The sequence below is a fragment of the Pinus tabuliformis genome, chromosome J, assembly GCF_031772625.1.
Source record: "Pinus tabuliformis cultivar Carrire ecotype Pingquan chromosome J, CPIR1, whole genome shotgun sequence".
NCBI lineage: Eukaryota > Viridiplantae > Streptophyta > Pinopsida > Pinales > Pinaceae > Pinus > Pinus tabuliformis.
Window position 1 is genome coordinate 88,643,231 of NC_142295.1, and position 26,700 is coordinate 88,669,930.

At 39.0% G+C, this 26,700-nt stretch overlaps 1 protein-coding gene across 1 annotated transcript in view; it reads right to left on the bottom strand.

Moving 5' to 3' along the window:
* The window catches only part of LOC149225650 (Heavy metal transport/detoxification superfamily protein), a 97,929-nt gene extending 72,558 nt beyond the window's left edge, over positions 1-25,371 (bottom strand). The window contains exons 1-3 of the mRNA XM_089377236.1: positions 24,941-25,371; positions 21,882-21,935; positions 21,667-21,726 (exon numbers count right to left, since the gene is read on the bottom strand). Coding sequence (XP_089233362.1) covers positions 21,667-21,726; positions 21,882-21,935; positions 24,941-25,273 — 447 coding nt within the window. The 5' untranslated portion in view covers positions 25,274-25,371. The remainder of the gene's footprint in view (positions 1-21,666; positions 21,727-21,881; positions 21,936-24,940) is intronic.
* Positions 25,372-26,700: the final 1,329 nt, after the last annotated feature.

The following is a 26,700-nucleotide window of genomic DNA, read 5'->3' on the forward strand; positions in this document are numbered from 1 at the left end:
TTTCTTCCAATGCTACAAGTAGACACAAATTTGTGCAATCTTCATCTAATAACTCCTCACTAAGTCATATTTGGTCATCTACGTAGTTTGAAGCATATTTTTTGTCTTGCTCAGGTATAATCCTACCAATGCTTCAAACATCTCCTTGGTTGTCTTCTTCTCAATTAAGTGAGGGATCAAATGGTCCTTCACAATATCCATAAGTACCCTTTGTGCCTTTAACTCCTTCTTTTCTAGGATGGCCTTCTCTTGAGAATTCGACGACTCTGAGATCTCAGTCTCAAAAATCTCCCAGAGATTGTTTTCCTTGAATACTAAGGTGACCCTAGCCTTCCAAGGTAAGAAGTTTGACTCTCTATCTAATATGTCTTCATACCGAAGACCCACTGTAGCCATTTTGTGAAATCTCACCGAAGAAAACTTTTTATTAATTTTTAGACTTTACTCAGTCGTTGATTATGCTAACTTGTCACACTTGTCAACACCTTCCCTAGAAAACTCAACATCAAGGTATGTACATGTTGTTTCAATTTCCTCTCAATCTAAGATGGCAGCTTTGTCTCTGACTAACTACAGTTGTCCTTACTGATGCTCTGTCAAGCAACTGAACTGCACTCAACTCGTGTTGGATCACTCAACTTATAGCGTTGTTTATCCCTAAGGTTTCCCTTTGCTATGCCACACTCTTGTTTCCTACCATGGTGCTCTGTCTTCATTGCCTAATAGACTTTATTTCTTCCCTGCCCAACTTTCTTGCCAATGAATTGACCCCACAGTTAGCGATTGGTTGGTCTCTGATGGCATATGCTCTTGGCTATCATTTCTAAATCCTATTACAACCACTTGCAGCTAACCTTTTCACTACACGATGGATTTGTTTGGCGATCCTTGCGACCAACTCTATACTTGACCTGTGCTACTCAGATCATCGGTCACCCTCTTCGCTGCCTACAACGACCTCTTTGTAGCCAATCATTACCTACACCCATCGCCACCTGCTTCGACTCGCCTAGCTCCTTATGGTTGCTATAGTTGGTTCTTTGCACATGAACCTGTCCACAACTTTCCTCATCCACTAGCAGTGTTCTGCCACCCCCCCTTCCGCATCTCCTAACGTTGTCAAGGCTAACTACTGGTCGAGTGGCCCTCGAGGCTGTCAGTTGTGCTTTTCTTCTCCCCCTACATGTAAAATCCTGTCCATCAGCTACCTTTCGGTGACCCCCCTATCAACAGACTATGGCAGCTAGTGTGGTGGTTAGGTGGGCCGTCAAACCTATCAACCATCTAGTCAACCTCAACTTGCTTACTTTTTTTCTTCCATTAAAAAAAATTCAACACCCTTCAAAAACAATTGCCCAGTTATCTTGCACATTCTCCCTATGTCATACAATCCTTCATGCAACCCTACAAATTAAATTTTATTGTTGTGTATGATCAAGGCCAAACTTGGCCCCAATGATCCCTATACAAACCTAGTGTTGAAAATTGTAACTAGTATCGGTCTTCATAATTGTACTTCAATATATTTTATCAAAAAAAAGAAAAAGAAATTTTATTATTAGATAAATCGACTTATTAAAGCATGGGTTTCATGCTTGGGTCAATTGTTTTTAGGTCAAAGTCTCCATTGAAGACTTCTAGGGTTTATGTCAAGTGCCCTTGTCCATGTCATATTGTAAAGAACCCTTCTTGGGATTTATTTGTCAAAGAAGAAATTTATTTTATTGTATTTTAGATCTTCTAGGCCTCCTCCACCAAGTCGGCCCCAAGAAAAGGACAGGTCGACCTCAACAGGGGAATTCGACCTCACAGTATATTGGATCAACTCGACCTCATTTATCACCGACTCACAACAAGTTTGAATTGCAGTAGCTAGAAGCAGTAAAAGGTTTGAATTTCAAAGAAGAAGAAGGAAAGGGCTAGCGAAGGAGAAGGAGGTCATTATCTTGCTAAGGAATTCAAAATTCTCTCTCCCTTGTCTCACACGTGTGAAGGAACTGAAGTTGTAGGAGGGCCAAAATTGCAGTCTTGAAGCTAGGCTGAAATTCTAATGCAATCGATCGAAAATCTGTCTTTAATGCAATATTGATGCAGTATTGTTGCAGTTGATCTTTGCAGGTTGGAAGAACAGTTTGAGGGCTGACATGGTGGAGGAGGAAGGTTTGTTGGTCTAGGGTTTTGGTCTATCTCATTTTGAATTACTAAAGAAAGAGTCCTTGACTGGGTTTTCCCCTATATAGGGGTTTTAGCCCTGGTTGTCCGCCTACATCTGGTGTCCTCGATCTTCATGTTTTGTTTTGATAATTGCTTGATGAAACAAAGATAAAAGAAGAACATAAGAAATTTAATAAGAACATAAGAGTATCACAAGTAATTATCAACATAAGAAAAAATTTCTGCCTTTCTGATTTTCTAACACGGTATCAGAGCTAAGGTGAAGAAGAAGGAAAAAGGCAAGTCGAAGATCTGTTAATGAAAAAGGAGATCAAGGAAAGGTCATTAAGGAAAAAGGATCTTATAAAGAGACAAACCTACTATCTATAGGAACTATGACAAACTCAATGAAGGGAGAAAACAAATTAGAAGGAGCCTCTAAAGTTTTGGATCTCGTTCAAGGAAAAATCAATAAGCCTAAAGATGAATCAAGTGATGCAGAGAAAGAAAAGTTTAGAGAAATCAAAATTGTGGCTATGAACCTAATAGTGGATGGAGTTAAGGATAACCTAATTCCATACACATCCAACATAAATTCCACTCAAGAAAGGTATGAGGCTCTCTCCAAGTTATTCACAATCAAGAATATTGGTCAAATAGTGTTAAAATTGGCAACTAGGGCCAAACTCCATGTGGGTCAGCTTATTTATGGCAACTGATATTATTATTGGATCCCTCTTGTCGAGAGGTGTAGGATTGATCTAAAGATCATCCGATTCCGATAAGTATTTATGGAGATATGAATTTATTTTGATTATGGAATTGTTATCAAGCTGACCTGCAACTTATGTAGGCTCTAGAAGCCCAAACGTCATGTCTATTCATCACCTACGTTTTAGTATAAATAGAAGAGGATTTGAAGTCATTTGTACATACATTCTTCATGTGATCTCCTCTCCACATCTTGGGTTTTTGGAGAAGGAGAGACACTATGCCCTAGCTGCAGATGAAGCCCTAATTACAGTCAACGTGATGCCCTAATTCATGTCTCTAGAAACATCTATATGCAGACTCAAGAGACCTTACACGCAAGCAATGGAGAGATATATATGTTGTTCATTGTTGATCATAGGGGATGTTATACGTTGGTTATAGAAACTTTAACGCAGCCAAGATACGCTTATGAGAAGAGTATACACGCTGCAATGGAGAGATATACAACGCAGCTATAAAGACACTTATACGCTGGCATAAGGGACACTTGGAGATATGTTTACGCAGTAAAGGAAGCCACAGTCATAAGGACATGAGGTCACAGTCAAGCTGTTGTGATGAAGAGTCAAGCCGCAGTGATGAAGAGGTAAGCCGCAGTAGGAGCCGCAGTCAAATATAAGGGTGCCACAGTCATGACAAACCGCAATTGCAATCTAGACAATCAAGTCTCGGTCAACTACTTGATGATCACTACCTCTATCAACGATTACAGTCTAGACTTGGGTCATAGTAATACGTCTTGGGCATAACTATACGGATCTGTCTATGTCACAGAAAGCATAGCAAATGAAATGATCTTGATGACATATACGCTGTCATCTATCACAGTGCATGAAGAATCATGACCTTGAAGACTTGATGGGCAGTAATGTTGATATAGCAGTCAATGGTATGACTGCAACAATCTTCAGTGGAATTGTGTCAGCATATTCATTGACATGGCATGGCATGGCATGAAAGATACACTATGTAGAATATGGACAGCATCATGAGATATATGGGCAACATGATGAATATGGACAGCATCATGAGATATATGGGCAGCATGATGAATATGGACATCATGAGATATATGGGCAGCATGATGAATATGGACAGCATCATGAGATATATGGGCAGCATGATGAATATGGGCAACATGATGGAAGATGCAGCATGATGTATGAGATCATGTGCATGGGCAGCACAATGATACATGGAGCATGGACAGCATCATGATGAATGTAATCATAAGCATGGGCAGCTTGATGATGAATGAGACCATGGAAGATGCAGCATGATGAGCAGCATGAAGATGAGAGCAGCTCAGTCATCTAGGTCCAGCACTGTGATGGGGCAGCATGGTGCTACACGGTAAGGTGCGGCAAATGGACAAGATGCAGTACTATGATAGGTGAAGGAGTCACCTTAGAGAATCAGTTGAAACAATATGTCTTCAACTGATCTCTGCCGATATCAAAAGTCAATGTGTTGACTTCTATTTTGAATGTACTATCTCTCTCTCTCTCTCTCTTTCTCTGCTGAACTTTGAAGAACATAAAAGAAGAATTGATCAAGGGTTTCCCCACATTGTGGGGTTTGTCCCTGGCTGGCGCCACATCTTGTGTCCTCTTATCTTGGCTTGTCTTCTGCGATTTATATTTATGTTCTATCTGCAGTTTACTTTAATGCTAATGTGATTGCTAATCTGGAAAAGATAATGAGCTAACTGTGAAAATTCAAATAAATTGCTCTAGCATAGAACATACCTAAAATTACCATGGTATCGGAGTTGAGGTGAAGACAATGTCCAAGCAAGAGTGAAAGAGCAATCACCAAAGACAATAGGGACAAGGATCAATGGGTTCCACATCTCTCTTCTAAATTCACAAAGGGTGAAGTTGAAGCAGAGCATATTATCATAATGGCATAGCGGAAGTTTTTGATGACCCATCTAAAGATCACTTCATTGGGAAGTTCGGATCTAAGGGTGGAAGGAAAGGCGAATGCCGTGGTTGCAATAAGTTCGACCATTATGCGAAGGAGCGTCTGAATGGCAGAGACACGTCTCTTGATGAAGATAACAATCATTTCAGGGACATCTTCAATGATCAAGGGAATGACAGGTAATACAGTTCATCAAGGAGAAATGGTCGACTCTTCAAAGCAAGGAACCCCAGGCACTTCATCGGATAGATAATCATGGGATTATACTTGGAGCCGATACCACCTATCCCGGAAAGGGTGTAGGGAATGTTACCCCTAAATTGAATGAGGGTAACTCGATTCATTTACAGAAACACTTTTATGTACCTGATCGCAAGAAGAACCTAGTGTCCATTTCAACAATGGAAGTCAAAGGTTCAGGGTGGCACTCATCGATGGAAAGGTACGTGTTTGAAAATAGATTTTTCAAAGATGTTTTTTTTTTAGTTCAGGGTTGTATCAAGTTGCAGGAAGTCCACTGGGGACCATGTCCATTGACACAGCACTGAAGGTCTGTGAGTCAGATGGTGACAGGGATGCCTGAATTCAAAAAGAACATGAAGGTACATGTCTGAGATGTACCGAAGGAAAATCTTATAAGGGGACCATTCCCCTCATGCCACAGGTCCACAAGTTTGGAACAACCCGAGGAGTTTGAGATTCATGATCGGGAATCTCACGTATGCAGGTGGTAGAAAGCCCTCTATGGCTTGAAGCAAAACACCCCAGGCATAGTATGAGAGGATCAACAGTTGTCTGATGAAGCTAAGATTCACTAGGAGTGAAATCGATCCAAACCATCCGAAGGTTGTGGATGACAGACCTCTCATACCGGCACCTATGTCTGACAGGTGCAGACCCTCTCATTTGTAGAAGACAGAGGGAGTTGGATTCCGAATGTGGAAAGATAAACTGCAAGCCTGTGACTACCTTGAGGATCTTAACTTTCAAAAGTTATATGGTAATGATGTCGGACCAGATTTGGGAAATGCCTTTGAGTTTCATAAAATCATTCACGTTGATGTTCTTGGTGAACCTTCGTCCGGACATATGTTTTGCAGTTAGTATGGTGAGCTCATATTTGGTTGAGCTTCACTGGATTGGTGCCTAGAATCTTCTGAGATATCTTCAGGGCACAATCTCTCATGGATTGAGATACACTACCGAAATATTTCAAATGCTGAGTGGGCAGGCAGTGTGGAGGATCACTAGAGCACTTCTCAGTGCTGGTTCTCCTTGGGATCTGCTTCGATATCCTGGATGAGCAGGAAGCAGAAGTCGGTGGCTTTGAGCACCACTGAGGCAGAGTATATTGCTGCTAGCATGACTACCTGAGAGGCAGTCTGGTTACGAAAGCTCTTCAGTGAGCTGTTTGGATACCACTATGTAGCAGGATGATTAATTCTCCTGTGAGGTCTAGATGATGTGTTCTCCATGACGATTATGTAGCAGGATGATTAGTTCTCCTGTGAGGTCTGAATGATGTGTTCTCCATGATGATTATCTAGCAGGATGATTAGTTCTCCTGTGAGGTCTGGATGATGTGTTCTCCATGACGATTATGTAGCAGGATGATTAGTTCTCCTGTGAGGTCTGGATGATGTGTTCTCCATGACGATTATGTAGCAGGATGATTAGTTCTCCTGTGAGGTCTGGATGATGTGTTCTCCATGACGATTATGTAGCAGGATGATTAGCTCTCCTGTGAGGCCTGGATGATGTGTTCTCCATGGCGATTGTGTAGCAGGATGATAAGTTCTCCTGTGAGGACAGGATTGATTAAGTTCTCCTGTCGAGGCATCCTACCCATGCAGTCTAGGACTCATGGGAAGTACCTCTCATCTGATCAATGAGTAGGGAAATGAGGATAGGGACCATAGTAGTACCGATGGATGCATCGTTGTATCTACCATACTCCCTATGCTAGGATGACCTTCATTGATCTGGGATCAATGATACTAGTTTGGGACCAGTTGTAGGAGTTGTACCTACTATGACGCTGACTTCAGGTCGGTTGAGACTGGTCTGGGACCAGTGGTACATACTCTGAGACTGACTTCGGGTCAGTGGAGGACTGGTCTGGGACCAGTAAGAGTGGTACATACTATGACGCTGACTTCGGGTCGGTTGAGACTGGTCTGGGACCAGTGGTACACACTCTGAGACTGATGATACTGGTCTGGGACCAGTGGTAGGAGTGGTACCCACTATGACACTGACTTTGGGTCGGTTGAGACTGGTCTAGGACCAGTGGTATGCACTCTGAGACTAACTTCGGGTCAGTGGAGAATGGTATGAGACATTCTCGATCAATTCTTCTTCTTCATGGTTCAGCAGAGCAGAGCAGAGCAAAGCCAACAGAGCAGAGCAGAGCAGAGCAAAGCCAGCAGAGCAGAGCAGAGCTGGCAGAGCCAACAGAGCTAAGTAGAGCTGAGCAGAGTAGAGCAAAGCCAGCAGAGCTGAGCAGAGCAGAGCAGTGCTACGCACTCTGAGACTGACTTCGAGTCAGTGGAGAATGGTATGAGACATTCTCGATCAATTCTTCTTCTTCATGGTTCAGCAGAGCTAAGTAGAGCAGAGCAGAGCCAGCAGAGCATAGCAGAGCCAACAGAGCTGAGCAGAGCAGAGCAAAGCCAACAGAGCTAAGCAGAGCAGAGCAAAGCCAGCAGAGCTTAGCAGAGTAGAGCAGGGCACTAATGGCAGAGACAGTACAGTCGAACATATGGATCAACGGATGGAGTTCTCCCTAGTTGAGAGGGAGTGTTAAAATTGGCAACTAGGGCCAAACTCCATGTGGGTCAGCTTATTTATGGCAGTTGATATTTTTATTGGATCCCTCTCGTCGAGAGGTGTAAGATTGATCTAAAGATCATCCGATTCCGACAAATATTTATGGAGATATGAATTTATTTTGATTATGGAATTGTTATCAAGCCGACCTGCAACTTATGTAGGCTCTAGAAGCCCAAACGTCATGTCTATTCATCACCTACGTTTTAGTATAAATAGAAGAGGATTTGAAGTCATTTGTACATACACTCTTCATGTGATCTCCTCTCCACGTCTTGGGCTTTTGGAGAAGGAGAGACACTATGCCATAGCTGCAGATGAAGCCCTAATTACAGTGAACGTGATGCCCTAATTCGTGTCTCTGGAAACATCTATACGCAGACACAAGAGACCTTACACGTAGGCAATGGAGAGATATATACGTTGTTCATTGTTGATCATAGAGGATGTTATACGCTGGTTATAGACACTTTAACGCAGCCAAGATACGCATATGAGAAGAGCATACACGCTATCAATCATATACACGCTGAAATGGAGAGATATACAACGCAGCTGTAGAGACACTTATACGCTGGCATAAGGAACACTTGGAGATATGTTTACGCAATAAAGGAAGCCACAGTCATAAGGACATGAGGTCACAGTCAAGCTGTTGTGATGAAGAGTCAAGCCGCAGTGATGAAGAGGTAAGCCGCAGTAGGAGCCGCAATCAAATATAAGGGTGCCACGGTCATGACAAACCGCAATTGCAATCTAGACAATCAAGTCTCGGTCAACTACTTGATGATCACTACCTCTATCAAAGATTACAGTCTAGACTTGGGTCATAGTAATACGTCCTGGGCATAACTATACGGATCTGTCTATGTCACAGAAAGCATAGCAAATGCAAAGATCTTGATGACATATACGCTGTCATCTATCACAGTGCATGAAGACTCATGACCTTGAAGACTTGATGGGCAGTAATGTTGATATAGCAGTCAATGGTATGACTGTAACAATCTTCAGTGGAATTGTGTCAGCATATTCATTGACATGGCATGGCATGGCATGAAAGATACACTATGTAGAATATGGACAGCATCATGAGATATATGGGCAGCATGATGAATATGGACAGCATCATGAGATATATGGGCAGCATGATGAATATGGACAGCGTCACGAGATATATGGGTAGCATGATGAATATGGACAGCGTCACGAGATATATGGCCAGCATGATGAATATGGACAGCATCACGAGATATATGGGCAGCTTGATGAATATGGACAGCATCATGAGATATATGGTCAGCATGATGGAAGATGCAACATGATGTATGAGATCATGTGCATGGGCAGCACAATGATACATGGAGCATGGACAGCATCATGATGAATGTAATCATAAGCATGGGCAGCTTGATGATGAATGAGACCATGGAAGATGCAGCATGATGAGCAGCATGAAGATGAAAGCAGCTCAGTCATCTAGGTCCAGCACTGTGATGGGGCAGCATGGTGCTACACGGTAAGGTGCGGCAAATGGACGAGATGCAGTACTGTGATAGGTGAAGGAGTCACCTTAGAGAATCAGTTGAAGCAATATGTCTTCAACTAATCTCTGCCGATATCAAAAGTCAAAGTGTTGACTTCTATTGTGAATGTACTATCTCTCTCTCACTTTCTCTACTGAACTTTGAAGAACATAAAAGAAGAATTGATCAAGGGTTTCCCCACATTGTGGGGTTTGTCCCTGGCTGGCGCCACATCTTGTGTCCTCTTGTCTTGGCTTGTCTTTTGCGATTTATATTTATGTTCTATGCTGATGTGATTGCTAATCTGGAAAAGATAATGAGCTAACTGTGAAAATTCAAATAAATTGCTCTAGCATAGAACATACCTAAAATTAACAAATAGCTAGCCTCAAGAATGAACTAAGAACTGTTAAGATGACAAATGATGATATCGTTTCATCATATTTTATAAGGATATCCAGAATCAGAGATGAACTCCAAGCTATAGATGAAGTTGTCCCAGAAAAAGAGCTCGTAATTATTGCCCTTCTAGAACTACCAAAATCTTGGAGTGCCTTTGCATCAGGACTTAACAGTTGGAAGAATACTCCAACATTTCAACAAATGTGAAATGCATGTAGTCAAGAAGAACCTAGAATATCGTTAGTAAACAACAAGGAGGAGGAAGAAGAAAACACCTTGAATGCCTATTCTGCTCATCACAAGAAGAAGGGAACCTTCAAGAAGTTCAAAGGACCAAAGAAGAAAGTAGACCTATCCAAGATTGAATGTTATAATTGTCACAAGATGGGTTACTACAAAAGCCATTGTCCAAAGAATCCAAGAAATAAGAAGAGAGAGAGGGGACATGTGAATGTTGCTAATGAAGATCCACCTAAGAAGAAAAAAACTGAAGAAGCAGAAGTCAAGGACTTATACTAATAAGTCCTCTCTCTCTCTCACATAGCCCTCTTAATCTTTTATCTTTGTTTTGAATTGTTTTCCTTTATAGAGTTTATAGGTATAACATATCATTTTTATAAAGTTGTAGGTATCCCTAAAGATTGGATTAAGAGGGATCCCTCACCATTTTACCAAAGATAAGTATCTTACTCCTTGTCTTATCTTTTATGTTTGGTTTCCCTCTCTTATCAAGATGTGTTTGTATTGTATGAGAGTAACCTTTTCTTTATATTTTCCTTGATTAGGAAAGCTTGCAGAATACACAAAAGTTATGGAGGAGACTTCAAAAGATAAACTTGAAGCATGAAAGAAGTTATGTTGCAAAGGAAGCCCTTCAAGAATTGACGTCATACAATGTTTGTTAAGGAACAACTCAAGGTATGTCTTAAACTATAAGCTTTGTTATAAAGTTCTCTTCACGCAAAAGGTATGGTCATTCTTCTTTTAAATTTGTTTTACATTACTAACATTGTTACATCTAGGGTTTTGAATCATAATGATTCTTGTTAGGGTGATTAATCATTAGAATGAATCCACCCTCATTATATTATTATTCTTGTGGAACCCTAAAAAGGTTCACTGTAAAACCCTAACCTAAGGGTGTGTCAATATTGATTATGAAACCCTAGTCTACTTAGGGTTGTTGATGAAATCTAGAATTCCTATTCTTTTGATGTTTTGGTATTGTTATGATAAAAACCCTAGCCCTTTAGGGTTTGCTATTAATGTCTATGCTATGTATTGAAACCCTAGATCTTTAGGGTTTGGTGAATTAGGGTTTATGAACAAAGCCCTTGTAAGTAAGATTCTAGAAATGAAACCCTATGTGTATATTAGTCTAATCAAAACCCTAGTCTGATGAAATTGTTGTATACCTAATTTTGATATATTGATGTTTATGTCTTGGGTTTACCTAGTAGATATTGTTGTGATATGCTAGTGCATGATTATGAAATCCTAGATATGTATATGTGAGTATGCTAACCTAATTATTGATGCTCATAGTTTGTGAATTCTAGGATTTGTAACTAAACTTTAGTATAAGAATGATATTCTAGGATATAATGATATCGTTTCTAATACGATTTAGTTTTGTTGATAAAATCTAGGGTTTGCAACAAACCCTAGTAGAGTCTAATATATAAATTCTGAAAATTGTTGATCCCTTAGATGCATTGCAGAATTGATATCTAAGGCTTTATGTCTCGAGGATGGATTCTAGGGTTTGCAATATATCATAAAAGAGGTTGTCATATATCTTTGAAAGCAATATTGAGGCCCTAGATATAATGAGACTAATATCATGATTGAGTTACTCAAAGTCTTGATGATGAAGTCTAGGGTTTATGACATAACCCTAGCAAGAAGTATGTGTTTCTTGCTAATCATGAACTTAACTAGGTGTTTGATATCTAAAGTCTAATTGCTTCCATTATATTGACATGATTCTGATATAGTTAACTTCATGCTTTTGTATTTGGTTGTACTTGTTTAAGTTGTGCAGGTACATAATCTTCAAGATGTTGGAGATGTTCATAAGTAAAATTGACTTGATAATATTGGTGAGCATGATAAAGGAAGTTATGATGATAACCGTGATATTGTAAGAAGGAATGAAGCCATGATAGGTTCTTCGATGTTATAGAAGAAGTGGTTGATCTTCCCAAGTTAAGAGGGAGCATGGTTAGAAGAAAAGAGTACATCTCCCCAATTAAGAGGGAGGGCATATTATGATGATCATGATGGATACCTTGAAGAAGAAATCAGAAAATAAATGAAAGTACTACAATGTATTGAGGATGTCTTGATGTTGTTGAAGAAATGAAAGAAGAAAAGCTTCTGACTGGTTGCATATGAATAAGTGGCATCAGGATGATTGAGGACCCTGAAGGTTTGTGTTTACTTGTATATGTATATTTGAAAGTTTATTGTTGATTAGGGTTTGTGTGTGAACAGGTATATCTCTCCATAAAAAAGTCAAACACTCTAGAAGCATGCTTGTACAAGTGGATATATCTAGCTTATTAGGGAGAGTTGAAGCATCTAATAGTGGATGCTTGGGAGGACATCTAGACGGCCTATGTGTGTTTGATGTCTAGATCCCGAGGAGGGAGGGTGGCATTCGTCTTGGAGCTCTGACCTTGGATGCGCACCTAGATCCCTAGGTTGATGGTTAGTTAGTAAGCATGATGGTACCTAGACTGGCTGGAAACTTTAATCCATCTTAGTCCCACCCGGATAGATAACCTTGGTTACGTATCTAGTCCGAGGCACTGAGTGTGCCAGAACTCTTCGTAGTTCATTTTGGAAATTTTCCATGTACATTTATGTATAGGTAATTATGAATACCTCCCTAGTTAAGAGGGAGTGTTGAAGAATGTAACTAGTATCGATCTTCATAATTCTACTTGAATATATTTATCAAAAGAAAGAAAAATAAATTGACTTATTAAATAAATTGACTTATTAAAGCATGGGTTTCATGCTTGGGTCAATTGTTTTTAGGTCAAAGTCTCCATTGAAGACTTCTAGGGTTTATGTCAAGTGCCCTTATCCATGTCATATTGTAAAGAACCTTTCTTGGGATTTATTTGTCAAAGAAGAAATTTATTTTATTGTATTTTAGGTCTTTTAGCCCTCCTCCACCAAGTCAACCCCAAGGAAGGACAAGTCAGCCTCAACAGGGGAATTCGACCTCACAAGAAGCCTATATATATTGGAGAAACTCGACCTCATTTGTCACTCACTCACAACAAGTTCGAATTGCAATAGCTGGAAGCAGTAAAAGGTACAAATTCCAAGGAAGAAGAAGGAAAGGGCTAGCAAAGGAGAAGGAGGTCATTATCTTGCTAAGGAAGTCGAAATTCTCTCTCTTGTCTCACACGTGCGAAGGAATTGAAGCTGCAGGAGGGTTGAAATTGCAGTCTTGAAGCTGGGCTGAAATTCTGATGCAGTAGGTCAAAAATTTGTCTTTGATGCAGTATTGATGCAATATTGAAGCAATGTTGATGCAGTATTGTTGCAATTGATCTTTGAAGGTTGGAAGAACAGTTTGAGGGTTGACTTGGTGGAGGAGGAAGGTCTATTGGTCTAGGGTCTTGGTCTATCTCATTTTGAATTATTGAAGGAAGAGTTCTTGACTGGGTTTTCCCCTATATAGGGGTTTTAGCCCTGGTTGTCCACCTACATCTAGTGTCCTTGATCTTCATGTTTTGTTTTGATAATTTCTTGATGAAACAAAGATAAAAGAAGAACATAAGAAAGTTAATAAGAACATAAGAGTATCACAAGTAATTATCAACATAAGAAAATCTTTCTGCCTTTCTGATTTTCTAAAACCTAGTACCTTAAGATCGATTCTTAGAGATCTAGCTTTCATAACATGTTAGATTCCGTTAAACCTAGCATATTGCAGATCTACTAAATAATTTACACAGCTAGGTTCTTAACTTAGTTAGCGGAAGCAAAAATAAAAAACCAATCTCATAAAAACAACACACAGATTCTACCCAATCAAAGTTTTTCATTATTAATCCAAACTTACTTGGGCTAACATCCTAGGATAATGGCCCAACTAATGAACAACTTACAACCCTAGATCAGATCCAGCTAATCAACCCTCCTTGTGTTCAAAAGTGTAACTAGGTTCGGTCTTCATGATGACATGTGTAATCGTGATTTTATGTAATTGATGTAAAGAAGAAAATAAAATTATTTTTGTAGTACTTAAATCATGTGTTTCATGATCAAGGAATTTTATTTTAGTTAAGGTTCCCATTATGAACCTTTAGGTTTTGTCATCAAGTCATAAAAGTCAAATTGATTCAATGTCATGTATGAAGGACCCTTCTTGGGCATGTTACATTTTTGTATGAGTCATTAAAAGAATAAGAAGGCCCTCCAAGACTGAGCAAAAGCATCTCCTTCAAGTCAGCTACAAGATGGAGTAAATGATCTACACCAAAGGACATGTCGGCTCACCCTCTATCATGTCGGCTTATATGCATGGGCAAATCACTATATATAGGCAGCTCGACTCTCATTTGGAAGCAAGCAATTCGGTCAAGGATAAGTCTGCAATAAAGAAGTGCGAGGATCATAGAAGGAGACCTATATCCAAGCGAAGGAAGGAGGAACATAATTAAGATAATTTCTGATCTATTTTTGGGATAATCTACTCCACACGTGCGAGGAAAGGGTGTTGTCCACTGCAGAAGAAGTTGAGTTCTTGTTGTGATACTCGTAGGTCAAAACAAGGAGAAGATCAAGGTGCATTACAAGCCGAGTTGCCAAGGAAGAGACCTCCAACTAAAGCGAAGGAAATCAAGGCACAAGAGAAGGTCATTTGCATGTGCTAGGGTTTCTGAATTAGGGCCGAAAAGGGTTGCAGGTCTGAAGCAGAGTCAAGGAAGCTGAATTCTGAAGGGTAGCCGAGAAGGAGGAAGGAGTAGAGGTTTGACTATTGTTGACTAAAGCAAGAAGGATCTCATCAAGGAAGCTTTGTGTCTTGGTCTTGGAGTGGCAAATAGGTCAAGGGTCTTGGTCTTGGTATTTGTCAATTGAAGTCTCTATAAGAAGAAGAATTCGTTTGGGTTTTCCTCTCGAGTGAGAGAGGTTTTGGCCCTGGCTGATAGCCTACATCTTGTGTTCCTTGTCTCCTGATAGTTTATGCTTTGGTCATTATTTGATAAAGAAAGAACACTATAATAATCTAACTAAAGAGAAGATCCTAATCTAGTAAAGTAAAAAGCATTCACAAGCAAGTTATCATTAATAGAGAAATCACTTAATCTTGACACCCTAGATTTCTCAACATGGTATCAAAGCTAAAGTGACAAAGTCAAGGAAGGGCATCTTATCAAGGGACCCTCAAGGATCAAATCTCGATGAAGGCATCAAAGTGAATCTAGAAGATCATCTTGAAGTCAAGATCTACAAAAGAAGTATCAAAAACCCTAGATTAAAAAAGAAGTCTACACTAGAAAGAAGTCTTGGAATCCTCAAGTCATCTCAAGAGACCTCAAAGACCCTACTCAAGTTGAAGGACTTATACATCAAGTTCCTTTCTAGAAAAGCAAGACCAAAATCGTTGTCATCAAGATTCTAAGGCAATCCCTCTCTCGTTGAAGCAAGGTTCTTACCATTGAAGACATCATCAAGAAGTCATCATTGATCATCATCAACAAAGACATCACCATCAAAGGATCTAAAGAAATCTCCCTCTTTGTGGGATCAAGGATCATTCTTGAAGAAAACTATCTTCATCAAGGAGAAGTTTTATATTCTCTATATCATCATCAACATCAAGGAAGCAGCAAGTAGAAGGAGCATCCCATCAAGTAAGTATATTTATGTCCACATCTGAATCTGTCAAAATGTCTTTTTGCAAGGAAAGCAACAAATTGGTTGGGGCTTCAAACTATCTTGCATGGAAGAAAAGGACAGATTTGAATCTCATTGAAAATGAGGTTATGGAACATGTCAAAGGATCTATCGCCAAACCAGCAAAATAAGATGCTCAAGCACTTGCAAAATATATGAAAGGGAAAGTTCAGGCTCAAAGGATTCTCATAGAATCCATCAAGGATCCCCTCATCCCATATGTATCAAAACTCAAAACTTCAAAAGAAATTTATGACAAACTGGTAGAGTTGTATTCCATAAGCACTGTTGGAGAAGTCATCTCATTAAGGCAAGAACTCTACAAGCTAAAGATGTCAAAAGAAGAAGGAATAGCCTCATACTTTATGAGGATATCTGAAATCAGGGATCAACTTCAAGATCTGGGAGAAGTCATGTCTGATAGAGAAATGACCATAGTAGTACTAAATGCACTACCAGAGGAGTGGGGTAACTTTACTTCAAGTATTTATGAGAAGAAAGAAGCCACTCCATTCCAGGATTTATGGTCACTCTGCAAGAATGAAAATCCAGGCTAAAGGCAAAATCTGATGTAGAATCAGGTGAGCAAAACCAAGCTTATGCTACAATGACAAAGAGAGGGAAAATTTGGAAAGTTTGGTTCTCAAAAAAAGAAGAAGAACAGGGCTAAGATTCAATTCTATGGATGTCAAGAATATAGGCATTACAAAAGAGATTGTCCTAAGATCAAGAAGGATGATAACAAAAGAGGAAGAGAAGAAACCCATATCACCGAGGAAGTAGAGGAAGCTGAAAAGAAGAAATCCAAGAAAGAGGAAGTAAAGATCTTTATTATGATTGAGATAGTCTTCCTCTCCTAGCTCTTTTCAAATTTTATTTTCAAGTCTTCCTGTTGTAAAGTATAACAATTAGGAACCATTAGAAGCACGATAGGATGCATCATGTTAGGAAATGGCATCATAAGAAGCATTAGAAGCAAGAGCTCGTGACATCATCATAGGGAAGCATGAATGATAGCTGAAGTAGGTCTATGAAAGAATATAGCTCTTGGAAACCTCATTCGAAGCACTTAAGGGAAGTCATCTGGTATAAGGCTCATCATACATCTGTCAAAAGGACACATCTACTAGATGAGGATACTCAAGATCTTCTATTGGAATCTTCATCAGAAGGTTCACCAATCAAAAGGAAGCAAGGGTTTCATTAGGAATTCCAACTTGTGGAATTCATGGGATAAGAGTATGATGACAAAAGAGGTAAAGCAAATCAAGGGATTCAAGTTCTTTCAATCAAGGAAGCTGTTGAAGGAAGTCTGAGATGACCTAAAAGAAAAATGAGGTATGTATGCTTATATTCGATATTGAAGAGTCATGTCATATGGTTGCAGGTAACATAGATAAATGCTCTATCTCAAGAGCATGATCAAAAGGAAAGGATCTCCTCCATTAAAAGGATGCAGGAAGGCATGGGTCACATTGTCTAGATGAAATCAACAAAATATGTCCTCATACGAAATATGAGGTGGTTGACAGTGATTGGAGGAACTTTGATTAAAAGTCCCTGGGAAGAAAATGTGTGAAGAAAGAAATTAAGAGATCATGAAATATGCATCTATGGAAAAGGGCAATCAACATCCGAGGACTGAGAGATTTAACTAGGATATCACCATGAAATATATGTAGACTCTGATGAAGTCTAAAAAAGAAAGAGACCCTTGACAACATATATATTGGGGAGATGTGTCAATATGTATGCAAGATGTTGATGCAAACTAGAAGATGTCATGATGAAAGACCATCACAAAGGTAATTTTTATTTAATGTTCATTCCTTTATTTTTGAACGATATATGTACAGGCTTATGCAGGGTTTCCAAGGGAAGATCTATGGATATCTTCCACCCATGATGTCCATGTAGTAGGACGAAAGATCCTTAAGAAAACATAGCATGAAGAAGGCAACATAGCATGAAGGAAGCTAGATAAGAACTGATGAATCACTTTCCGATGAAAGGAATAATGACATGATTGACTCATGGATGAAAGTGATGGATGGTCTGTGCCTTACGAAGAAATCCCAAAACATGAAGACTCTCGAATAAAGAAAAGAAGTTCATGACATTGTGAGGAAGGAGTTATTCAAGCAGCTGGTTGTCCCATCATCTCCACCTGAAGAGCTATTGTAGGTCCCTAATTAAGAGGGAGCCTAGAAACAAGTTTCTTACTTGCTAGAAACTTGGAAGCAAAATTCCTAAGCCAAGAGGGAGCTTAGGTACATTCCTTCTGTAGGAATGAGTACATTTCTTCATTGGAATAGGTATGTCCTCCCTAATTAAGAGGGAGAGATAGACACATCATTCTTGTCTTCACTTGGGAAGACAGAATGGAGGATTGGGTAAACATCTGGTATCCGATGCTCTTTGAGGATGAATTACGGCATCCAAGATAAGCGTAGTCGTAGAGGACCGATATTCTTTGAGCACTGGGAATCCAAGACAAGAATAGTCCTAGTGGAACACACCCTGAGAACCCAGCTGGGGTATTTTCTGAGAGAGACAATGATGCGGGTGTTTATACATCATTGGCCTCGCCAACATTGAGCTCAGATCTTGTGGAGAGATAGAGTTGTTAGTCAAGGCCTTGCTATGTGACAATGCTGGTTGATATGATGCTATACAGATGGGTTACCAATCCAACTCTTCTTATGAGAATTCTTCAAATTGAGAATGTCCAAGTACCATTATGAATACCTCCCTAGTTAAGAGGGAGTGTTGAAAAGTGTAACTAGGTTCGGTCTTCATAATGACGTGTAATTGTGATTTTATGTAATTGATGTAAAGAAGAAAATAAAATTATTTTTGTAGTACTTGAATCATGGGTTTCATGATCAAGGAATTTTATTTTAGTTAAGGTTCCCATTGTGAACCTTTAGGTTTTGTCATCAAGTCATAAAAGTCAAATTGAGTCAATGTCATGTATGAAGGACCCTTCTTGGGCATGTTACATTTTTGTATGAGTCATTAAAAGAATAAGAAGGCCCTCCAAGACCAAGCAAAAGCATCTCCTTCAAGTCGACTATAAGATGGAGTAAATGACCTACATCAAAGGACATATTGGCTCACCCTCTATCAAGTCGGCTTATATGCATGGGCAAATCACTATATATAGGCAGCTCGACTCTCATTTGGAGGCAAACAAATTGGTCAAGGATAAGTCTGCAATAAAGATGTGCATGGATCATAGAAGGAGACCTATATCCAAACGAAGGAAGGACGAATATAATTAAGATAATTTTTGATCTATTTTTGGGATAATCTACTCCACACGTGCGAGGAAAAAGGTTGTCCACTACAGAAGAAGCCAAGTTCTTGTTGTGATACTCGTAAGTCAAGACAAGGAGAAGATCAAGGTGCATTACTAGCCGAGTTGCTAAGGCACAAGAAAAGGTCATTTGCATGTGCTACAGTTTCTGAATTAGGGCCGAAAAGGGTTGCAAGTCTGAAGCAAGGAAGCCGAATTCTGAAGGGTAGTCGAGAAGGAGGAAGGAGCATCGGTTTGACTATTGTTGACTAAAGCAAGAAGGATCTCATTAAGGAAGCTTTGTGTCTTGGTCTTGGAGTGGCAAATAGGTCAAGGGTCTTGGTCTTTGTATTTTTCAAATTGAAGCCTCTATAAGAAGAAGAATTCGTTTGGGTTTTCCTCTCAAGTGGGAGAGGTTTTGGCCCTGGCTGATAGCCTACATCTTGTCTTCCTTGTCTCTTTATAGTTTATGCTTTGGTAGTTGTTTGATGAAGAAAGAACACTATAATAATCTAACTAAAGAGAAGGTCCTAATCTAGTCATGGAAAAAGCGTTCACATGCAGTTATCATTAATAGAGAAATCACTTAATCTTGATGCCCTAGATTTCTCAACACCTTGGTTGATCCAAATCTACTTGTTGCCCTTTGTTGGAGCTAGCACTCACTGAGAAGACTCTCTCAATCTTGTGTTGTTGTAGTGTGTCTTTCCCATCTCCCTAGCTTTTCTTCTATAACTTTACATTGAGTTAAATCCCTAACCCTAATCTCCAAAGTGATTGACAACCGAGATTAAATCTTGCCTCACTTGAGATCAATGGTTGAGATTAAAACATATTCACTAAAGTAATTTATTTTATTTTTCCTAAGTTTCTTTAGTTCAATAAGCCAACATAATAATGTGTTTTTTCCTAAGTTAGACTTAGGCTAAGTTACATTAGCAATTTTCTCACACAAGAGAAAGTACCTAAGGAAACTATGGACGACTTCTACACAACTAGACACATAGGTTTGTGCAGAAGTACCCACCTGAGCTGCAAACATCTACAGGGGAAAATTACATTAACATTAATTTAGCAAATCAATTATTCATTCCATAACCAAATATAATTGAGAATAAAGATGTTTCTTATTTCAAAGCACAATATGAAATTAAGGACTTGCAAGTAAATAATTGATGATTATGAATGTATATCACAATTCAATGTCATAACTATGTTTGAAGGAAAGATTGACATAATTCTCGGGTTACCCTAGTTTGAAAAACCAGGTACCTTCGTATTAAACATGGAGAAAAGAAATGACATTTTCCTATAAGAAGATGACGACATTCTAGGACATTACAATGAAATCAAAATCGATAATACCTTCATCAAAAGACTTTAAAAATATCTTGAACATGATGCTTCAAAAAAGTCAAAATTCGATAACAAGGATGCAAAAAGAATTTGATGAAGCTCGTGTTCCCTGCATTCACAAGTTAGCACAAGGGTTTAATTATTGTTTTAACTTGAACTGCATATTTGGTTCTGGTCATTGTTATGGTTTATCATTTTGTTATGTTTATGTGTGATAAGATGTGTTAATAGTAAATACCGCAATACATCCATGTTAGAGATCTACTACCAACAACAGAGAGAATTATGATGATGTCCGAAAGATGGGGAAGCAGTATGTTGGCACAAAATCGGCAATTGGTAACAAATGAACCAATTTAGGAAGATGATGAATTTGTATAATCCACCTATCCAAAGGTGGAGATGAATTGGAACTCATCATTATCAAGGATTACAATCTTCAAGGGTACAAGGAAATATAAATTGGTGTTATACTTCATTCGAGGAGGCAGCAGATGAAAAAGCAAAGAACTAGAAGATACCAGTGGCATCGGAATTAGCATGATTATCATGACTTCTTCAATATAATGTAATCCAACCAGAGGCCTATCAAGATGAATGCCAAAATCTGGCTGCGCTGATTGCTGAAAAAATAAGTGCTGGGTAACCCTTAAAACGCAGCTCTTTATTTTAAAATGCTGAAGTTCAACATTCCTGTGAAAAATAAACTGGTATTATACTTCATTCAAGGAGGCAGGAGATGAAAAAGGAAAGAACTAGAAGGGACCAGTGGCATTGGAATTAGCATGATTCTTATGACTTCTTCAATATAATGTAATCCAACCAGAGGCCTATCAAGATGAATGCCAAAGTCTGACTGCGCTGATTGCTTTAAAAATAAGTGCTGCATTACCATTAAAATGCAGCTCTTTATTTTAAAACGCTGAAGTTCAACATTCCTGTGATAGTGAAGTATCAGTCTTGAAGATGGTTGCAGGCAAATACCCTTCAATTTTTGTTTTTATTAATTATATAATTCCCATTCCTAATCACAGTAAAAAGAAGCTTCGCAACCATGAAATCTATCAACATCCAAGGTCATTGTAGCTATGTAGTCTTCGAACTTGCACCACCTTGTTATTGCAACTTGTTTTCTTGGTGCAATAATCCTCATAAAATTTTGGAAAAATCATTTTACAAAATGATGGTTGAATGATTTCTTCTTTATTTTTCAATTTCATCGTGAAAGGCTCTTTGAAAACAAAAGTCTGAATTCGCAGAGCATTTGCACTGTGCAGAAATTTTCACCTCTGATCACAGATTGGGTCAAATACCAACACTTGACACAGGTTAAAAAACAAAGCCATGCAAGAATTACCAGAAAGTTTCCTTGAGAGTAATGATCAAACGGGAAAGGGACTGCTTTAGCAAGTGAAAAATAACAACACATCTGCATTTCAGAGTCATTATTACAAAATAATATCAGATTTTTCCAGTTACCTCAACAGTAGTAATACCCTCCAGAGTCTCTACCTTGACATCACTGACATCCTCTAAAGCCTGCACATTGACATCCGATCTTATACTAGAATAGCTGTTGCATCTTTTGAAACAGTTGGCTAGGGATAAAATTTTCCAAATGATTTCTCTACTGAAAAGAGACCAGCCTATTCAGATTGGTACGGGATATATCAAGTAGCAGGAGAAGTTGTCACCTGTAATGCCTGGGAAACCTTCCCCACCAATGACTCAGTGATAGTGCCATCAGCCTTTGCATAGAACAGAAATACAGTTGTTGCCATCAGAAATTCAATTCCACTTTAAAAAGCACTAAAATTAACAAACATAAAGGTATATAATGCACTTTTTTTATGGCTTTTTTAGTCAAAATGAAATTACAACTAAACTTCTGAACAAGAAAAATCTCAATTGACAAAGAAAATATCAATAAAATTGTGCACAAATAACAAAATCTGCCCATCATGCATGGACAGCTCCAAAGGTGAAAATAACATTTACAGTTATCAAAACCTCAATTTCACAGCCGGTTTTTGATACTTTAGTATTTACCCCAACTTGGTCTACCCTCTTTGCCAGTTATACTTAGATGCTTTAGTGCTACTTAGTATTAGATTTAATTTTGTTCAATGTTGGGTCATGCCTCATCCACTCTCCTTTGGCTATTAAAGCTAGCCATACTTTTGAGTCCCATTGACCTACGTTAGTCATTTCTGGACACTGATAAAATTCCAAACTTTAATTTCAATTTCAATTATAAGAATCTTCTAGTAACAGTCTCAACATAGAGAGACCCACTCAATGGTCAATATTATTAACATCAAAGAAAAAGACAATCACTCTAAGCAACAAATGACGAGCTGAGTTCCAGAGTATATCCGATAGTAGAAGTCACAGAACAGTAAGACCTCAGGTCTCCCCTCAGCCCCCACCCCCCCCCTTGGGAGGCCAAACAATATCCTCGAGACCGTTGCAGAGGTGCCAAACAGCACATCAGTTCACTCACACCCAGAGCATCAGAGGGATTAGTTCCCGATAGTTTCCGAGCAGGGTGCCCTCCCCCCCCGGACGGACTCCTCCCCAACCCTAGCAGAGTAGCCAAAAGACTTATCCAGAGCTTCTTTAGTTTGGCCTCAGATGCTAGAAGTATCCTCACTCCTACACATCCCCCCCAAGATCGTGCAGCCAGACACCTCGTTGGATCCAGAGGACTCTAATAGAGAGCCAGCGCTGCTATCACCCCCCTCGCTGTTGGCTATCAGACTCGGGCTTTCTTGACATCATCGATCTCCAAAGAACTTATTCACATAGTCTTCTACATCACTGGGGGCCTTTGATCTGGTTATATACATATTTATGAGGCCGTCCTATTGTTGTATCCTTCTTTACTTCATTGTATCCTAGATTTAGCTTTGGCATTTTCTAGTAGATGCATTTGCACTTCCACATTGTACTCGTACTGGATGTATTATTTCGTCCCACTGACCTACTTTTGTGGTCATTCATTTGGACATTAATAAAATTATCTCATCTTATCTTACTCCATGGAAAACAAAACAGAATAATCCAAGAGATGATTTTGGCAACAACTGGAACCATTCTAGCCAAGATTGGAGTGTGTATACTGCAACTATAGAGTTTAGGACTTCATTGGGCACCTCCAGTTTGTAGGCAATACATGGCAAGGGGATGGTTTGAACTTCGTGCCTCAAGTCAGTAGGGTCAACTTTGTACAACTTCAACCCGGGTGTGGCTGCTTACAAAGATAGGTGCCTCGTCTATCAATACATAGTGTAGAATATGATATTCATCAAATACAGTAGATTCCTGACAAAAAATTTGGCATCTATATGAGCACATTTACAACAGAGGATTCCAAACCCTTTAGGAAGAGCACGGCTTGCATTCATGTGGGGCTTGCACTTTTCACTAGTTAAAGGAGCATTGAAATTCCAGTTTAAGCTCATTTGGGAACTGTGCAATCCCTGTTAGGACTCTAGGAGCATAAATTGAGATTTTTTACCAGCTCAAAACGTCTATCAGTTAGGCAGAAAGACAACAGATTTTGGCACCTTGGATAAACCCCGTTCAAAGGCAATTGTGCTCCAGAAATTCAGTTAAGAGATAGTGCGATCATCAGGGTAATTGGTTGTCTCCTTACATATACTTTGGTTTTCCAAGCATATTCTTGATCTGCTCTCTTTAGTAGATATTGACAATCTTATGTGCAAGCTGGTGTTCATGGATTTCCAAGTAGTTCTGAAGTCAAAACATGGTTTTTTGATCATCTGTCATGGATATTTGACATGTCACATCATCAATGTATTTACTTGTCAAAGGAATGGATCCCATTATTGGTATTATGGGCCAGATTCCATGAGGGAAACTCAGTTACTGTATTTTGCAGATTTTTTGATAAATTAACGTTGAAGTGAGGGGGCAGTGGGAACAAAACAAGTCTTTCCCTGAAACTAACAAAGTTCTTGTTCTTTAAGCAACATTTAATTTTGACCCCACAAACCTTAGGGCTCAAACACAACTCCATGCCCATTAGGCACCCATGTTCTCACCCTGGCTTGCGAGGTCCACATCAGTCAGTTACAAATTTCCAATCATCAAGTGGCTGTTGGGGAAAAAGGCTAACTTCAACAGATCTAATCCAGATATTTTGAATAACACCGGAAGTTCTATCATTGTCTGTGGATCATTCACTAGTACCCATATTCTATTCAGAATTCCAGCACATCCTGAAAACTTGTTTAGCATTTAAAAACCAGGCAAAGTCCTCCGACTACAGCGCCATAAATTTCTTTAAACTGTAACAGCTCCCACTATTACATCGCAACCCCTACTCAGAAAATTCTCGAAGTCGGAGCCATCATCAATGGAATCTGAGCCCCACAAGTTACTACAATCTTACCACAATCCTCTGACATAAACACCCAACAATAATATCAGGATGACCCCAAACCAAGGTTATCAGTGTTGAAAATGTGGCAGCCAGGCTCCCACTTCCCCATTTTAAAAACTATACCATACCCAACTTAGTCTCAAAATTCACTAATATTAGTCGCAGACACAGAAAAATCTGAACCATGCCATACCCATTATTCCTGCAGTTGTATGAAAAAAATAACCCACTGCGGATTCTGGTAACCATGTGGGTATTACTTTATAAAATTATGTTCTGCTTTAAGCCAGCAATACATACCTACACGTGTGTACGGAAGAAACTAAAATATCAGTTCTGAATTACCTTGAAAATCATGGTGAGTTTGTCAGATTGTGAAACAACAGCAGAGAGTTGTTGCTCCTCTTGGGTCCCCTCTGAGACCAGTTCAGTATCCTCTGCTACTGCCCTTAATGTCCTCCTCTGCTGTAAATCTTTTGCTTGTATTATTCTGTGGCTCTCCATGTTCCAAGCCATGCTATTTTGCACTCCCACAGTACTGAATCCGCAGCAGCTGAGCATTGAAGTATATGGATTTGGAATTGAAATACATTTGGAAATGGGTTTAGCGTTATTGAACCAACAAACTGTCCTCTGATGATTGGTTGAGAGAGAGAATGTCGGGGGTGCCATTGCCATTGCTATTCCTGAGTCGTGAGCTACTCTACTCCTCGGTGGCGTTTGGGTTGTGGGTTTTATCCACAATCAAGGTGTGTGTAATATTTGTTGTTTGTCTTCCGGTTATGAATATATGAGGTTATGGTTATAAATGATTTTAATGAATGTTGATTGTTATTAGTTAAAATATAATAATTTGGAAAGTATTTGAGTTGGTTATTTTAAATTGAAAAGTATATATGATAATTATTTTTAAAAAATTGTAAAAATGGTAGGAATAGTAATGAACCTATCATTTATGAATTATTTTTTATAATAATAGAAATAATTTAAAAGTAATTTGATAATTTAGATGTTGTTATACAAATTAATTGAAATAAAATTGGTGAAATTATAAAAATTAAATAATTGATAAACATCAATTTCAATTTATGATAATCATCTAAATATTTATTTAATTGGTAAATATCAATTTCAATTTATGATATATTTTAAATTGCTAAAATTAAAACAATCATTAAAATTAATTTAATTATACTTTTATTATTGTCAATATAGGGTTATCTTTATTCTGGATCTACCAAGTGTTTAATGAACTCAAATATCTCAAAATGTAAACATTTGGTCTTCATGATGAATCACACATTTGTTCCTCATGATGAATCACACTAGGCAAAATTTTCTCCTATGTGATTTCTACCAAAAAGGCTCTTCTTAATGTAAACATTCTTTTGAATGCAAAATTTAAACAAAGGTTTACACCTAGAGAGATTTGATTCCTTGAACCTTGGTAGATCCAAAATTAAGATGAATCTATGATGGTTTTTAATAATATTATTTATATTTATATAAATTTCACATCTATATATTTATAAATGTTCTTATTATCCCTGCCGCAGTGGATATTGCAATGGGTTTTTGGTCAAACCCATATTAGTTTGGGTTTGACCAAAAAAAATTGCAAAAATATATATAGTATAACATTACACATTGAAATAGAAATCAAAGTGTTAGGGAATGCTTATCATCGTTTTTTTGCGGTGGTTCGAGACCTGGAGCACTGCCATGAAGCCCTAGCCTTCTGCCTATGCTTCGGCGCCTCTGCACCTTAGATCCCTTTGCCTTGCGGCCCGTGGCTTTGGGCCCCCTGCCCTGCTGCGTCGTTCCTAAGCTTCTCCTTTTGAGAGTTTGTGATTTTGTGTGGTTCGTTTGCCGCTGGGATGGGCTAGTAAGCCGGGTTCGCCCCCATGGAAGTCCCGGGCTTGCCCCAGGCAGGCTCTCTCCCCCCCCCCCCCACTCCGCCTTCATCTGCCGAAGCCTTCTCTCGGCTCTTGGCTGGCTTGCCGCAAAAGAAAAAGAGTGAAGCAGCCAAGTTTGTCAAGAGGCTCGAAAACATTCCTGAAATCTCCTTACCGCCAGAGACCCCGATTCAAGTCGCCCTCTCCTTG